Below are 16,885 nucleotides of genomic sequence, written 5' to 3' on the forward strand. Positions count from 1 at the left end.
TCCAAATCAGTCCCCAGTGAGAATAGGCCAACAGCACAGAACTGCACAGAACTGCCCTTCATTTGACCAGAATCTGTCCATCTTCCTGAGAGAGGCCAAACCCTGGTCAACGTGGAAATGGGGCCTTACTCCAGGAGAAGACAGGGGTCAAGGGTTAACATCCATTAGTGGAGCAGAGCAGAGGGAGATTTATCCTGCATTCAACTGTCACCACCCAGGACACTGTCAGAAAGAGAGAGCAGTGAGGCAGAGAGAGAGATGGAGGGAAAAATGGTGAGTGTGGGCGTGCGTGTGTGTGTGTGTGTGTGTGTGTGTGAGTGAGAGAGAGAGAGAAAGAGAGAGAGAGAGAGAGAGATAGAGGGACGAGCATCTGATACGGTGTAAGATATGTGAGGGGACCGAGAGAGTTAGAGGGAGGTAGAAATGGTGAGGCTGAGGGATAGAGAGTGAAACAAGATGTGAGACAGTGTGACTGAGAGGGATGGAGAGAGAGAGAGACAATGAGAGAGAGAGAGAGAGTGAGAGACAGGATGGGTGTGAGACTAAGCATGAAGAGAGTTGAGAGGGAGGGTAGGGTTGAGTGTGAGAGAGAGAGATGAGTATGGGTAGATTTATAAAGACAGAGAGAGAGAGGGAGAGAGACTGTAAATTGGGAGGTCGAGAGGGAAGGAGAGAGAAAGAGGGAGGAATAGAGAGTGACAGATAACAATTGGAGGCTTTTAATTGAAGTGAGAGAGGGAGCGAGTAACAGAGACAGTGAGAGATGGAGAAACAGATGATAAGATGGAGTGAGAAAGCATCAGTGAGTTGGAGAGAGTGGCTATGAGACAGAGTGTGTGTGTGTGTGTGAGAGAGAGGGGGAGAGAGAGAGAGAGAGAGAGAGAACATGAAAGAGATTAACAGTGGGAGAGAGAGGTAGAGGTAGAGAGAAAGAAATGGCAGATGTGAGTCAGAGAGAGAGAGGGACAGGTCCTGGTCACCACACTCTGGGAAGAATGTGATTGTACCTGAGAGGGTACAGGGGAGATTTCCCAGGATGCTGCCTGAATGTGAGCTTTGAGCAGTGAAGGCTTAACAGGGACCTGATAGAGAGGGATAAGATTATTCAGAACAGTGACAGGGTAGGTAGGATGGCACTTTTTACATGAGTAAAAGACTTAAAAACCTGGTACAGAGATTGAAGGTAACACAGACATGGACACGTAGAAACTTGGAGCAGCAGTAGGCCATTCGGCCCTTTGAGTCTGCTCTGTCATTCAGTATGATCATGGCTGTATCAATTTTTGAATGTCATCATTTCTTTGAGGGTCAGTGTGGGCTTGTCGGGCCAAATGGCCTGTTTCCACACTGTAGGCATTCTATGATCTATGGCTGATCCTCTCTCTCAAAGCCATATTCCTGCGTTCTCCCCATTCTCTTCAAGTTGTTAAAATGCAAAACAATTATCTCTCTTGTTTTCTTGAATATATTCAGTTCCTTGTCCTCCACAGCCTTCAGTGGTAGCGAATTCCACAGGTTGACCACCCTCTGAGTGAAGAAATGTTTCCTCATCTCAGTCCTAAATGGTCTACCCTGTATCCCCCGAGCCTGTGTCCCCTGGTTCCAAACTCCCCAACCAGGGGAAACCTCCTCCCTGCCCAGCCCTGTTACAATTTTATATGTTTCAATCAGATCCCCTCTCATCGTTCTGAACACGAGTGAGTCCATGGCCAGGCGAGTTGGAGAATTGGAGAGTGAGAGGAGAGTTGAGAAGAAATGTTTTCACCCAGAGGGTGGTGGGAGTCTGGAACTCACTGCCTGAAAGGCTGGTTGAGTCACAAACTCTCGTGACATTGGAGCAGTGTTTAGATATTCCCTTGTGTTGCTGTAACCTCCAGGGTAACGGGCCAAGAGCTGGAGGATGGGATTAGTGTCATCAGACCGCTGTTTACCAGCACAGACACAATGGGCCAAATGGCCTCATTCAATGTTGTTCACATCAATGACTCTGAGACAGACAGAGAGAGAGAGAGAGAGAGAGAGAAGAGGAAGTGTGAGGGGCTGACGTGGCTCTCTCTGCCTGATGCCATTTACATACTGAGGAACACCCAGTCAGACTCTCACAGGCTGCAGCTTTATAAAGCAGAGCCCAGTGAAGGGAGAGTTTATCAGGAACCAGGCACAGGGACAGGAGCACACACCATGATTTCACACATCCAGCTGATCTGGCCCCTGGCATTCTGTGTCGCAGGTACAAATCTCTCTCCTTCCACCTTGAATCTTTAGCTGCTCTCCATTTCACTCCAATTCCACTGACTTGTGATTGAAGGGAAAATGCTGAAACCAGAGGAATGCTCAGTGTCTCCAACAATCTCTCATTTGACAGGCTCTTTCTGTGACAGTTCTGACTTCACTGTGTTTCTCTCTGACCCCTCAGGTATCAGTGGGGACATCACCATGACCCAGTCTCCCCCGGTGCTGTCAGTGGGACTGGGCCAGACCGCAACCATCACCTGTAAGGCCAGTCAAAGCATTAGCAGCAACCTTGCTTGGTACCAGCAGCGAGAAGGTCAGAAACCCTCTCTCCTGATCTATTATGCAACAAATCGATTCACAGGAGTCTCCGATCGATTCACCGGCAGTGGATCAGGGACCAGTTACACCCTGACAATCAGCAACGTTCAGAATGAGGATGTCGCTGACTATTACTGTCAGCAGTATAGCAGCTACCCTCAACACAGTGACACAGAGCTGTACAAAAAGCTCAACACGCACAACACCACCTCCTGTACTGACACATCGCACAGTTACATAAAATGTATAATAATGAACACACAGTCTCACCGCCTGAAGTGATATATCCAGTTAGATCTGAATGAAACTGATCAAATTACCCCAAACTGGGATTTCCACTGTCCACGGCACACTCCAGTCCCTGTGGTGTCTCAACGCTCACTGAAGGCCTCAAGTTTCCCTCTTACACTCCATGGCCACATGGAGCTGCCTCAAGATTTAACATCGAAAAATAAATTTCACAAACCTCCCGTGCCCAGCTGGAAACAACCCAGAGAGACAGAGAGGGAAAGACACATGAATGAGGGAGAGACAGAGAGGGGCAGGGAGAGGGTGAGAGTGAGCGATAGACACACAGAGACAGAGAGAGGTTGACAGTGATAAGAGGGAAGCAGAGAGCTGAGGTTTTTGTACAGCCTCTGCACTGGGAGCTCTCACTGTGGCTTACGTTCGGTAAAGGAACCAAGCTCAGACTGAGTAAGTAACCCTCCATCCTCTGTTATTAACCCTTTCAATACTGAAACACACTTTCTAAAATACAGTTGCTGATTTGTTGAAGGTGTTAGTGGGGAGCTGCAGTGAATGAAATGGTTGATTGAGGAGCACTGTGTCTAACAGGGTGTCCAGCTGTATTTCTTTACTTTCATGCCCTCTTTAAAAAAGCAAGATATAAGTCAGTAAGTTTTACTCACCGTGTGGAGGAGCTCTGTCCATTTGCAGCCTGTGGTCCCATTCCTGCAGCATGGAGTGAAATCAGTGAGTAGCCTCCTGCCAGTCTCAGTGTGACGGACACGGGGCAGAGTTTGATGTGAGCTCTGGCTCCCTGTCCCAGTCTCTGATCTCACTGACCTCAGCAGCAGCAGCAGCAGCAGCAGCAGCAGCAGCAGCACAGTGAGACACCGAGCTCCCACCTCCCCCAGCTTTAACTCTGCTCAATCACACAATCACAGAATTGTTACAGTGCACAAGGAGGCCATTCCGTCCATCCTGTCTGGACTAGCTCTCCGAATGAGCAATTCACTGAGTGTCATTCTCCTGCCTTCTCCCTGTCACCCTGCACATTGTTCCTTTTCAGATAACAGTCTCATTCCCTTCGAAATGTTTCAATTGAAGCTGCCTCCACCACACTCTCAGGCAGTGCATTCCACACCTTAACCACCCACTGGCTGAAAATGTTTTCCCTCATCTCACTTTTCTTACTTTTCCAATTACTTTCAATCTGTGGCCTCTCGGTCTCAATCCTTTCACAAGTGGAATCATTTTCTCCCTATTTACTCTGTTCCAGGCCCCTCCTGATTTTGAATTTCTGGAACAATTCTCCTCGCTGCCTTCTCCAAAGACTTGAAGGTGCCGGTGTTGGACTGGGGTGGACAAAGTTAAAAATCACACAACACCAGGTTATAGTCCAACAGGGGGTTTATTTGGAAGCACTAGCTTTCGGAGCGCCCCTCCTTCATCAAATGGTTGTCAGCGGCGTTCCAAAAGCTAGTGCTTCCACATTAACCTGTTGGACTATAACCTGATGTTGTGTGATCTGTAACTTTCTCCAAAGAAGACAGTCCCAAATTCTCCAATCTATCTTCATAACTGATATTCCTCATCCCTGGAATGATCTTTGTGCATATGTTTGCCAGCTCTACAAAACATTCACCTCCTTCCTGCATTATTCACATTATTTATGTCCCTCATGATTTTATAAACCTCTATAAGGTCACTCCTCAGCCTCCGGCACTTCAGGGTAAAAGGTCTCAGCTTTTCCAGCCTCTAATGGTCACGGAGTCATACAGCGTGGAAACAGATCTTTCAGTCTAACTTCTCCATGCTAACTAGATATCCAAAACTGACTTCAGCCCATTTGCCAGCATTTAGCCCACATCCCTCTAAACCCTTCCTATTCATGTACCCATCCAAACATCTTTTAAATGCTATAATTGTATCCGTCTCCAGCACTTTCTCTGACAGCTCGATCCGTACACGCACCACCCTCTGTGTGACAAGTTACCCCTCAGGTCCCTTTTGGATCTTTTGCCTCTCATCTTAAACCTATACCCTCTATTTTGGATTCCCTTTCCCAAGGCAAAGACCTGTGATGTACACCCTGTCCATGCCCGTCATGATTTTATAAACATCTATAAGGCCACCCCTCAGTCTCCGATCCTGCAGGAAAAATAACCCGTCTATTGAGCCTCTTCCGACAGCTCAAACCCTCCAGTTCCAGGCAACATCCATGTAAATCTTTTCTGCTGAATTTTAAGTTTAACAGCATCCTTCCTATCACAGGATGATCAGAATTGTTGACATTATTCCCAAAGTAGCCTCACCAATTTCCTGTACAGCTGCAAATGATGTCCCAACTCTGATACTTAGTGCAGTGACCAATAAAGGCAAGTGTACCCAACACCTTCTTCATCTCCCTGCCTCCCTGTGACTCCACTGTCAAGGAATAATGCCCCTGCCCCTGCCCCTGCACCTGCCCCTGCCCCTGCACCCTGCCCCTGCCCCTGCCCCTGCCCCTGCCCCTGCACCCTGAGGTCACTTTGTTGAGCAACACTCCACAGGGCCCCACCATTAACAGTATAAGTCCTGCCCTGGTTTGACTTTCCAAAATGCAACATCTCACATTTATCTAAATTGAACTCCATTTGTCACACGTTTAGATCAGAGCGGTGCTGGAAAAGCACAGCAGGTCAGGCAACATCCGAGGAGCAGGAAAATCGACGTTTCGGGCAAAAGCCCTTCATTAGTATTCCTCTAGCCGAAAAGTCGATTTTTCTGCTCCTCGGATGCTGCCTGACATGCTGTGCTTTTCCAGCACCACTCTGATCTAAACTCTGGTTTCCAGCATCTGCAGTCTGCACTTTTGTCCATTTGCCACACCTCTGCCCATTTCCCCAAATGATCAAGGTCCCACTGTACTCTCAGATAAGCTTCTTCACTATCCACTGTACCACCAATTTTGGGGTCATTTACAAACTCGCCATAATTCCTATATTCACACCCAAATCATTTATTTAAATGATGAAAAGCCATGGACCCAGCACCAATCCTTGTGGCACACAGCTGACATCTGATCTCCAGTCTGAAAAGCAACCACTTACCACCACTCTCTGTCTCCTATCTTGAAGTCATTTTTTTTACCCAAATGGCTAGCTCCCCCTGGATCCCATGTGGCCTAATCTTACTAATCAGTCTATCATGTGGAACCTTGTCAAATGCTTTGCTGAAGTCCATATAGACAGTGTATACTGTTCTGCCTACATCAATCTTCTCTTCAAACAACCTCAATCACGTTAGTGAGACACGATTACCATGCACAAAACTGCATTGATTGTCCAAATGCATGTAAATCCTGTCCCTCAGAATTCACTCCAATAACTTACCCAGCAATGACATCAGGCTCACTGGTTTATAGTTCCCTGGCTTTTCCTTACAGCCTTTCTTAAGTAATGGCTAACATTAGCCAACCTCTCTGGTTCTCCAGAACCTCACTCATGGCTGTCAATCAGAAACATACCTCAGCAAGGGGTCCAGCAATCTCTTTCCTCGCTTTCCACAATGTCCTGGGATACACCTGATCAGGTCCTGGAGATTTATCTACCGTCTTGCACTTTAAGAAATCTTCTTCTATAATGTGGACTTGTGTCAAGACATTACTATTTATTTCCCAAGTTCCCAAATTTCCATGTCTTTCTCCATGATAAATACTGACCTGGAATATTCATTTAAGACCTAAACCATTTCCTGTGGATCCACCCAGAGGTACATTGTTCATCTTCATGGGGCCCTATTCTCTCTCTAGTTACTCTTTTGCCCTTTTCTTATTTACCATAATTCTCCCACTTTTGCCCTTGAGTAAGTTCAGGAATTGTTTGCCCTCCTTCAAATGTATCTCGACTATACCTGGTCCACATCCTCTACTATTCTTTTCAGGACTTTTCTGCCAACCTTTGATCCAACTTTATTCAGATCCGATACATCCATATCCTATAGAAGCTGGCATTTTCCCCAGTGAAGATGTTTGACCCTGAAAAGGCCTTTGTTCTTTTCTACCATCACCCTCAACTTTGTGATACAATGATCACTCTTCCTTAAGTGTCCTCTCACTGACACTTGATCCACTTGGGCCTCCTCATTCCCAAGATCCAGATCTAGCAGAGCCTCCTTTCTCATTGGACTGGAAACATGCAGCTGGAGAAAATTCACATGAACACACTCTCACGACTCTGGCCCCTCTGTCCTTCACACTGCTACTACCCCAGTCTATATTCAGAAATTAAAGAAACTCCACCCCCCCCAACCCCATTTGTAATGACTATTATATTTGCAGGTCACTGTAAATTCCTTGCAAATGTATTCCTCTAAATCCTTCCCATTGGGTGGTGACTTATTGACTGCACTGATGATTCTGTGGACCTTGGTGTTCCTCTCTGACAGTCCCTCCTGACTCTCACAGCTCTGCCAAGTTAGTTTAAACCCTCTCCAACAGCACGAGTAGATCACCTCAAAGGAGCTCAGTGCCAGCTCTGTTCAGGAGCAACGCTGTCTGGTCTATCCAGGTCCCATCTCCCCCAGACCCAGTCCCGATGTCACAAGAATCTAAAACCCTGCCTCCTGGATCCTCTTTCCAGCCCCACAGTCACTTGTGTTATCCTCCTGCTCCTCTTGTCACTTGCCTGGGGCACCGGGAGTAATCTGAAGATTCCTACTTTTGAGTTCCTGATGTTAATTCCCTTCTGAGCTCCCTAAATTCTGACTGCAGGACTACATCCCTTTTCTCCCTCTGTCACTGGGACCGATGTGGACCACGACTGCTGCCTGTTCCCCCTCTCCCCTCAGGGTGGTCTGCAGTCGCTCAGTGACATCCTTGACGCTGGCACCAGGGAGACAACACACCATCCTGGATTCCCATCTGCAGCTGCAGAAACACCTATCGATGCCCTCAGTCTCAAATCTCCTTTTACGATCACTCTTCCAGTCTTGCTAATACCACCACCCCCTCACCTCCCCCCCGCCCCCCCCACCCAGGCAACCCCCCATTATAGCTGAGTCACCAGTGATGCCATGGACTTGGCCCTGGCTGCACTTTCCAGATGAACCATCATTCTCATCAGGATTCTGAACTGTATCCTGGTTGGAGAGTAGGATGTCTGGGGACTCCTATACTAGCTGCCTGATCCTTTTGGACTGTCTGCTGCTCCCCCATTCCCTCTCTCCCTGCATACTCTGAGGCTGCAGAGTGACCACATCTAGAAACGTGCTCTCCACGGAGCTCTCAGCCTCACGGACGCTCCGCACTGACTCCAGCTGCTGCTCAAGCTACAAAACCCAGAGCTCTAACTGCTGTCACAGACCTCACTTCCTGTACTCATGGTATTCCAGGAGCTGGGAAACATTCTGAAATTCCCACATGGATGCACACTCTCTCCACTCTTTGGTTGTCTCTTGGCAAAGTTCTGATGACAAACAGCTCCAGCAGGGCTCACAGTCCAGTGGGTTCAGTGTTCCAAGGTTTTGGGGAAACTCTCCAGAAGTCTTTAAGAAATAGGAGCAGAAATCAGCCATTCAGCCCATTGAATCTGCTCTGCCATTTGATCTTGGCAGATATGCTTCTCACCCCCATTCTCCTGGCTACTCCACAAGAACGTTCGATCCCCTTCACAATCACGAACCTATCTATCTCTGTCTTAAGTACACTCAGTGACTTGGCCTCCCCTGCCCTCTGTAACAATGAGTTCCACAGATTCACCACCTTCTGGCTGAAGAAATTCCTCCTCACCTCAGCTCAAAAGTGTCGGCCCTTCATTCTGAGGCTGTGCCTTGGTTCCCGAGTCTGTCCTGCATCCACTCTATCCAGGCCTATCTGTATTCTGCAAATTTCAATAAGATCCCTCCTCATCCTTCTAAACTCCATTGAGTACAGACCCAGAGTCCTCAACCACGCCTCATATGACAAGCCTTTCATCCCCAGGATCATTCTTGTAAACCCCTCCAACGCCAGCACATTGTTTCTTAGAATATGGGTCCCTAATCTGCTCACAATATTCCAAATGCAGTCTGACCAGAGCCTTACACAGCCTCAGCAGTACATCTCTGCTCTTGTATTCTGGCCCTATTGAAATGAATGCTATCATTTCATTTGCCTTCCCAAGCACAAACTGGACCTGCCTGTTAACCTGAAGGGAATCCTGAATGAGGTTTGTGCTTTAGATTTCCAAAGGCTTTCCTCATTTAGCAAACAGTCTTTGCATCTCTTCTTCCTCCCAAAGTGCATACCCTCACACTGTCACACATTGTATTCTATCTGCCACTTCTTTGCCCACTCTCCGAGCCTATCCAGGAGATTTTACAGCCTTCCCACTTCCTCAACACTATCTGTCCCTCCACCTACCTCATGTCACCTGCAAACTTAGCAACAATGTCTTCACTTCCTTCATCCAGATTGTTAATGTATAACGTGAATAGTTATGGCCATAACATTGACAACTGCAGAACTCTACTAGTCACCAGCGGCCATTGTTCCTCATGCTCTGCTTTATGCCAACCTGCCAGTCTTCAATCCATGCCACTACATTGCCACTAATACTGTGGGCGCTTATCTTATGTCAAATGCCTTGTGGAAATCCAAAGAGATTACTTCCTTGGACTCTCCTTTGTCTGACTGGCTCATTGCCTCCTCAAAGAATTCTAACAGATTTGCCAGGCATGACGTCTCCTTGATGAAGCCATTGCACTTCCAATCCTCTGCAATTTCATCCTTAAATTGAAGTCTAAAACCTTACCAACAACTGAGTCCTGGCTAACTGGCCTACAATGTCCCACCTTCTACCTCCCTCCCTTCTGAAACAGGGGTGGTATGTGAGCCATTTTCCTGTCCCTTGCCCCCACCAAATCCGTCCCCATCTCACCTCCATACCCTGACTCCATTGATTACTGAAAGATCATCACCAATGCCTCCACAATCTCCTCAGCGATCTCCTTCAGAACACATGGGTGTAGTTCATCCAGTCTGGTTGCTTTATCCATATTCAGACCTTCAGCTTCCCCAGTACCTCCTCCTTAGTGATGGCCACTACACTCCCCTCCGACCCCTGACAGTCTTGAATTACTGGGACACTGCTGGTGTTTTCCATGGTGCAGACTGAGGCAAAATATCTATTCAATTCCTCTGCTATTCCTTCATTTCCTGTTATTCTTTCTCCAGCCTCATTTTCCAGTGATCCATAGTCTATTTTTGACTCCCTCTTCCTTTTTATACACCTGATAAAACTCCTGCAATCTTCTTTTATATTACTGGCTAGATAACTCCCACATTTCACATTCTCCACCCTTAATGCTTTTTCAGTTATCCCCTGCAGGTTTTTAAAGGCTTCCTAATCCTCGGGCTTCCCACTATTCTCCACCACATTGAGTTACCTTTACTCAACTGAAATACTGTTCAATCTGATTGCAACTTCTCCCTCTCAAACTACAGGGGGAATTCTATCGTATTATGGTCACTTATCCACAGGGATACTTTCACCTTAAACTCACTAATCATGTTTGCCTCAATACACATCACTGAATCCAGACCTGCCAGTTCCATAATGGCTCAACCACAAGCTGCTCCAAAATCATCGACATTCCATGAAATCCTTTCCTTGAGATACACTACCCAGCCCACCTATCCATTGAAGTCTGCCCTGACATTTTCTGTCTCCTAATTGATTTCCTTCCCCACACCCTGTTCACTGCTTGGAGACCTGGACATAACTTGCATCAGATTCTTTATTTATTGCAGTTCCTCAGCTCTACCCACACAGATTCTACACCTTCTAACTCTACATCACTTCTTGCTATTGATTTAATTTCATTTCTCACTAACAAGGCAACTCTTCCCCCTCTGCCCATCTGCCCGTCCTTTTGATAGGACATGCATCCTTGAATATTTAGTTCCCAGCCCGAATTCCCTTTCAGCCATGTCCCTGTGATACCCACAACATCGTACCTGCCAGTTTCAATCTGCACTACAAGCCCATTGTGTATATTGTGTGCATTTAAGTACAACACCCTCAGTCCTGCATTGACTGCCCTCCTTCCCATCATTGTCCCCTTATCTGCTGTGCTTTATGTTCGATTCCTGATCCTTTCCACATTCTCTGTCCTTTTACATCTTCTAGAAACTTGAATAACCTTTCCTGAGCCCTCCTCAACTTTAACTAGTTTAAATTCCTTGGAAACTCAATTTACCTGGAATTGTGACATCACTTTGTCAACCTTACTCAGAATGCTTTGTGCATTTAGATACAAACTCTTTAAGTTTGTTCTATTATTGATTTTCCCTGCACTTTTATGATCCCTTTGATATTCAAAAATTCCATCCCTTTCTTTTATTTTCTGGTAACAATCAATCCCATCACTAACCAGCAATCCTACCTTCTCCTTTACCTTCCATTTTCTCATTTTCCATCCAACTGAACCAAATTCCTTTCTCTTTGGGTTGAGTTCAGGCCAATATTTATCGTTGAGCCAACATCATTATTGGTCTTTGATCTCATTGCTTCTAGTGGGATCTTGCTGTGCAGAAACTGGCTGCCACGTTACTGACATTGCAACAGTGACTGCTTGTCAAACAAAACTGTCTGTAAATGTCTTTGGGAGAGCCTGATGTGTTAAGGGCTGGATTGAAATAAAATTAGAGTCAGAGAGATGGACAGCACAGAATCAGACCCTTTGGTCCAACTCGTCCATGCTGACCAGATATCCGAAATTAATCTAGTCCCACTTGCCAGCATTTGGCCCATATCCCTCTAACATCTTTCTATTTACATACCCATGCCTTTTAAATGTTGTAATTGTACCAGCCTTCACCACCTCCTCTGGCAGCTCATTCCATACATTTAACACCCTCTGAATGAAAACGTCCCTTAGGTCCCTTTTAAATCTTTCCCCTGTCACCTTCAGCCTATGCCCTCCAGTTCTGGACTCCCCAACTCTGGAGAAAAAATCTTCTCTATTCACCCTATCTATGCCGCTCATGATTTTATAAACCTCTATACAGTCACCCATCAACCTGCAATGATCCAGGGAAAACAGCCTCAGCCTATTCAGCCTCTCCCTTTCGCACTAACCCTCCAACCTTGGCAACATCCTTGTAAATCATTTTAAGATTCGCAACATTTTTCCTACAGCAAGGAGAACTGAATTGCACACAGTATTCCAAAAGTGCCCTAACCAATGTCCTGTACAGCCGCAACAGCTCCCAACTCCAATACCTAATGCACTGACAAATAAAGGAAAGCAAACCAAATAACTTTGTCACTTCCCTACCTACCTGCAACTTCATCTTCAAGGAACTATTCTTCATTTTTTGGAATAACTGAGAGTCTTTCAGTTGTGAAAGATGCCATTCCATGGCACTATTGGATGAAGAGCAGGCAGTTCCCCCTGGTGTCCCTGGTCAATATTTATCCCCCAGTCAAAATCACTCAGAATGTATTTCTCTGCTAATTATCACATGGTGTTTGGGATCTCGCTGTGCACAGTCTGCTGGAAAGATCCAGTGGGACATCCTGAGTTGGGGACAGGTGCTACACAAGTGCAAGTCTTTCTTGAAGGTTGGAGTCTCCTGATCAGGATCCTCATCCATTGTCTGCGCACTCTCACCTTCCAGGAGTCATGGGGTCATTAGGAGCAGTGACCCTGTCTGACTCTAGGACACTGAGACACTTTGCAGCCTCACCCTTGACCTCAGCCCAATAGTGTGCAGCAAGGTTTGAAATATAATCTAGAATCTTCTACACAGACACCCCAACGTGATTCTTTCCTGACGTGTGTGGATCCGAGTCTTCTCCAATGTTCTTGGATAAAGTTCTCCTGATCTGTGGGTAATCGGAGGTTTGTTAAAGAGATATCACGCTCCATCCCACTTTCCAGCTCTTGCTCCATAGCTCTGGAAGTTTTGCTGTTTCAAGTGAACATCTAAGTGTTTTTTCAATGTGATGAGGGTTTCTGCCTCTCCCACCCTTTCAGACAGTGAGTCCCACATCCCACCAAGCTCTGGGTGAAAACAAAGACCCTCAACCCCCCTCTAATTCTGCCCCAACTGATTTCAATCTCTCCCCATGGTTATTGCCCTCTGTGCTGGTGGAAATCAGTCCTTCCTACCCACTCTGTCCAGGCCCCTCATCATTTTACACACCACCATCAAATCTCCCCTCAGCCTCCTGTGTTCCAAAGAAAACAGTCCCAGCCAATCCAATCATTCCGCAAAGCTCAAAGTCCCCATTCCAGACAAACTCCTCCTCTGTCCCCATCTCTAATGGAATCACATCCTTCCTGTATGTGGTGACCAGAACCGTACACAGTTCTCTCACTGTGCTCTAACTGGGGTTTTATACAGTTCCAGAATAAACAAACACCTTGCTTTCACAGTCAACCAAAAATGAGATAAGGGAGGTGATGGTCTAATGGTGTTATTGCTGAGCTGTTAATCCAGAGATCCAGGTAATGTTCTGGGGACCAGGGTTAGAATCCAGCAGATGGTGGCATTCAAATTCAATCCAAACAAAATCTGCAATTAAGAGTCTAATGATGACCATGAAACCATCGTTGATTGTCAGGAAAAGCATCTGATTCCCTTATGTCCTTTAGGGAAGGAAACTGCCATCCTTACCATGTGACCCCAGACCCACAGCAATGTGGGTGACTCTAAACTGCCCTCTGGGTGATTAGGGATGGGCAATAAATGCTGCCGATCCAGCAATGCCCTCATTCCATCAAGGGAAAAAGAAAAACAGTTTCTCCCATGTGTCTTCTGAACCACCTCACTGACCTGCATTAATCACCATGGCCACATCTTCCACCTCCACACCCATCTGACTTCCAGCTTCAACATGACGAGAGACATTCCTTCATTATCTGAGAAACAGATAGAAACATCAAACACAGGAGCAGCAGTAGGCCATTCAGCCCTTCAAGGCCTGCTCCACTCTTCAATATGATCATGGCTGTTCATCCAACACAGTCCCCTGTTCCTACTTTCTCCCCACATTCTTTGATCCCTTTAATCCTAAGAACTGTATCTAATTCCTTCTTAAATACACATTGCATCTAATTCCCTTTTGCTGGAAAAATGGATGACAATTATTGGGTTGTTGTTTTTTGACCAGTATGGACACAATGGGCTGATGGGTCTTTTGGGCCCCTATGACTCTATTGTTATTTATTATGAATAACTGGGTACCAAGGGCTGACCCTGTGGCACCCTAAGTTGTTATTACCTGCCATTCAGAAAAAGACTCATTCTTTCTGTGCTGCCTGCCAACCAGTTCCCAATCCATGTCAGTACGTGAACCCCAATCCTCTTGTTTCTTTGGTCTAGATGTGGGAGTCCCACCCTTACTCATTGTGGGAACAGATTCGGAACAGTCTGTCTCATCCTTCGAGGGCTCCCACTGCCCTGACACTGATTTCCCATCATGTCATTGGTTCCGATCCACTTTTACCAAAGCACCACACAGTTTAGTAAAATGAAAACTTTTACACTTGCTCCATGGTTCTCCATTTCCATCCCTCCTCTCAATCTCACTGAGTTCTGATCGCTGTCACTAAAGTGCTTCCCCATCGATAGCCCTTCCAGCTGCCCACATTCATTCCATAACCGATGGTCCAAAACTGTCCCTTCTCTCTCTGCTGCTTCACCATCACCTTCTCAGGGACACCTAGGGACGGTAATGAATGCTGGCCCTGCCAGTGACACTCAGATCGCAAGAAGCAATTTGAACAGTGTCTGTTCATTTGTTGGGTTTATTCTGTATTGACTAAGAATGTTCAAAAAGATTGTATTGCCAGTGAATATTGTGAGTGTTGAATTCCCTTCAAAAGGCAGGGATTAAAATTGTTTCTTTTGTCTTTCAGTCCGTGACAACTCTCAGCCCAAGCTGACCCTGCTGCCCCCCTCCCTGGAGCAGATTAATGCCAAGGGCACTGCCACCCTGGTGTGCCTTGCCAATCACTTCTATCCCGATGAGCTGGAGGTGCAGTGGAAGAAGGACGGTGCAGTCATTTCGGACGGGGTTCAGACCAGCAACTACCTGCGAGCTTCGGACAGCACCTACAGTGTCAGCAGCCTGCTGACCCTCTCTGGGCCTGACTGGGAGTCCAACGCTCGCTTCTCCTGTGCCCTCACCCACGTGACCCTCCCCTCTCCCCTCAGCAAGAGCATCAGGAGATCAGAATGTGTGTAGAGTGTTGGAGACAGTCCACAGAGGAGACACAACTTTAAATAGAACAGGGCTGAGCTGGCAGGTCAAAGGTCATTGTCAGCACTGAATTTCAACTCTCTTCCTTCTGAGGACTGGCTCAGAGACACTTCTGAGCTTCAGGGGTTAAGGCAGGTCATTGGGATTGTGTAGAGAAAACTTTACTCTTTATCTAGCCCCATGCCTTCCCTGACCTGGATGTGTTTGATGGGGACAGTGTTAACTTGCAATGTCAAGTATAACCTCTCGAAGATGCTAAAGACTGTTAGCTGTGCAAAAACAATGTGAACCTCAAACGTCTCTGTTTCAGTAAAACAGACCTCCTTTCTGCTCAGCCGCCAGTTCCAATTTAAGGTTTTGTCACTGTTTAAAGGGACAGGATTCTCATGTTATTGAGAAAATCCCCACAAGTGTTTTCCTCAAGCTCCAATGTGGCTGTGAATTTGAGCAGCTTCCTCTGTCTGGGCTGTTAATTGCTGACTGTTTTCTGTCAATGTCAATCTGGAAAAGGGAATAAAGATGAAGAAGATTCAGTCTCTGTCTCTGTGTGCTTTGGGAATGGCCAGAGCTGAGTCCTCAGGGAGAGGTGTACGAAGTGAAAAGCTCCACCCCACCCCCAGGTATGGAGCAGGAAGGGGAGAATAGAGGGGGTAATGGGGAACACAATAATCTGATGGGAATTCCCCTGAACACCAACACATTCTTTCAGCACAGCAAGATCCCGAGCCAAGCAGTTCAGTTCGCATTTTATTGATCAATTTGACCAGCAGGATCTTACTACCCAGAATAACAATACCACAGGGTTTGCAAAGTAAATATTCCAAACAGCATTTGATTTGTATTTGGAGAGAATGTGCAAAATCCACATAGACATTCGCCTGAGACGAGGATCGAACCCAGGTCCCTGGCACTATGAGGTAGCAGTGCTAACCACTGAGCCACCATGTCACCCACTATACTAACTTTATCCATCCCTGATACAAAATATTCTGATCACAATTCCCCCTCCACACCATCCCATCCATCAGGGACAGCAAGATCCTGAGCCAAGCAAATCAGATCAGGGTCACTGGGGACACTCTATTGATCAATACGATCAGCAGAATCTTGGAACTCAAAATAACAATTCCACAGGGTTTGGGTAATAAATATTCCATAAATTAGACCTGGGTTTTCTTTACTCTTCAAATCAGATGGAATTGCCCCTGGGGTCAGATTGAGAATGTTCAGTCTGGGAGTCATGGCTGGGGGGACAGTCAATGATAAACTGGTTCCAACTTCTGCTGTCATATTCTGTAGCCCCTGGGCCATCTCAGTGACAACCATCCAGGGCTCAGGGTGGATTCCAGAGCAGCTCATTGTCCTGACTGTTGTGTTCCTCAGTCCACACGTGGCTCCAGCAATCTCACTCCATGGTTCTTGTATCAGTGGGAACCATGGGGCTGAAATCATATCCAAACAGAATCTCACACAGCATGGAGGCTGCTGGTGGATCAGAAACCCCTTGGATTCAGTCCCAGATTCCACTGTGGCTCTTTCATCAAGCACAGCATTAGCACACTGACACCACATTCAGAGGACAATCCTGAGATGGGGCAAGTTTGGTTCTTGATTCCAATGTGAGGAAATGGGGGCTGGGTGTGAAATGTCTAGTCTGAAACTGGTGGGGGTACTTTATAATGAAGAATAGAAACTGATTTCAGGATAAAGTCAGGTGTTGATGGGAGTGAGGAATATCTCAGTGATCTGTCTCCAGAATCCACAGACGGTACACATCCTTCTGTCAGACACTGAAGTCTGAGAAAGCAGCTCATCGACATCCAATTTTTCTCCAACCTTCCCAGAAAAGGTGAAATATTCTCTGTCTGAGTGAT

At 46.5% G+C, this 16,885-nt stretch overlaps 1 gene segment (V, D, J or C); it reads left to right on the forward strand.

Annotated features, from left to right (window-relative positions):
• Positions 1 to 2,181: 2,181 nt before the first annotated feature.
• On the forward strand, positions 2,182 to 14,984 carry LOC132818614 (Ig kappa chain V region Mem5-like; the record flags this gene model as incomplete). The annotated part of the segment is given in 4 exon segments: positions 2,182 to 2,230; positions 2,417 to 2,716; positions 3,214 to 3,249; positions 14,668 to 14,984. Coding segments are annotated over 4 exon segments (702 nt in total), but the record flags the coding sequence as incomplete, so codon positions are not given.
• Positions 14,985 to 16,885: the final 1,901 nt, after the last annotated feature.

The sequence above is a fragment of the Hemiscyllium ocellatum genome, chromosome 9 (genome assembly GCF_020745735.1).
Source record: "Hemiscyllium ocellatum isolate sHemOce1 chromosome 9, sHemOce1.pat.X.cur, whole genome shotgun sequence".
Classification (NCBI taxonomy): Eukaryota; Metazoa; Chordata; class Chondrichthyes; order Orectolobiformes; family Hemiscylliidae; genus Hemiscyllium; species Hemiscyllium ocellatum.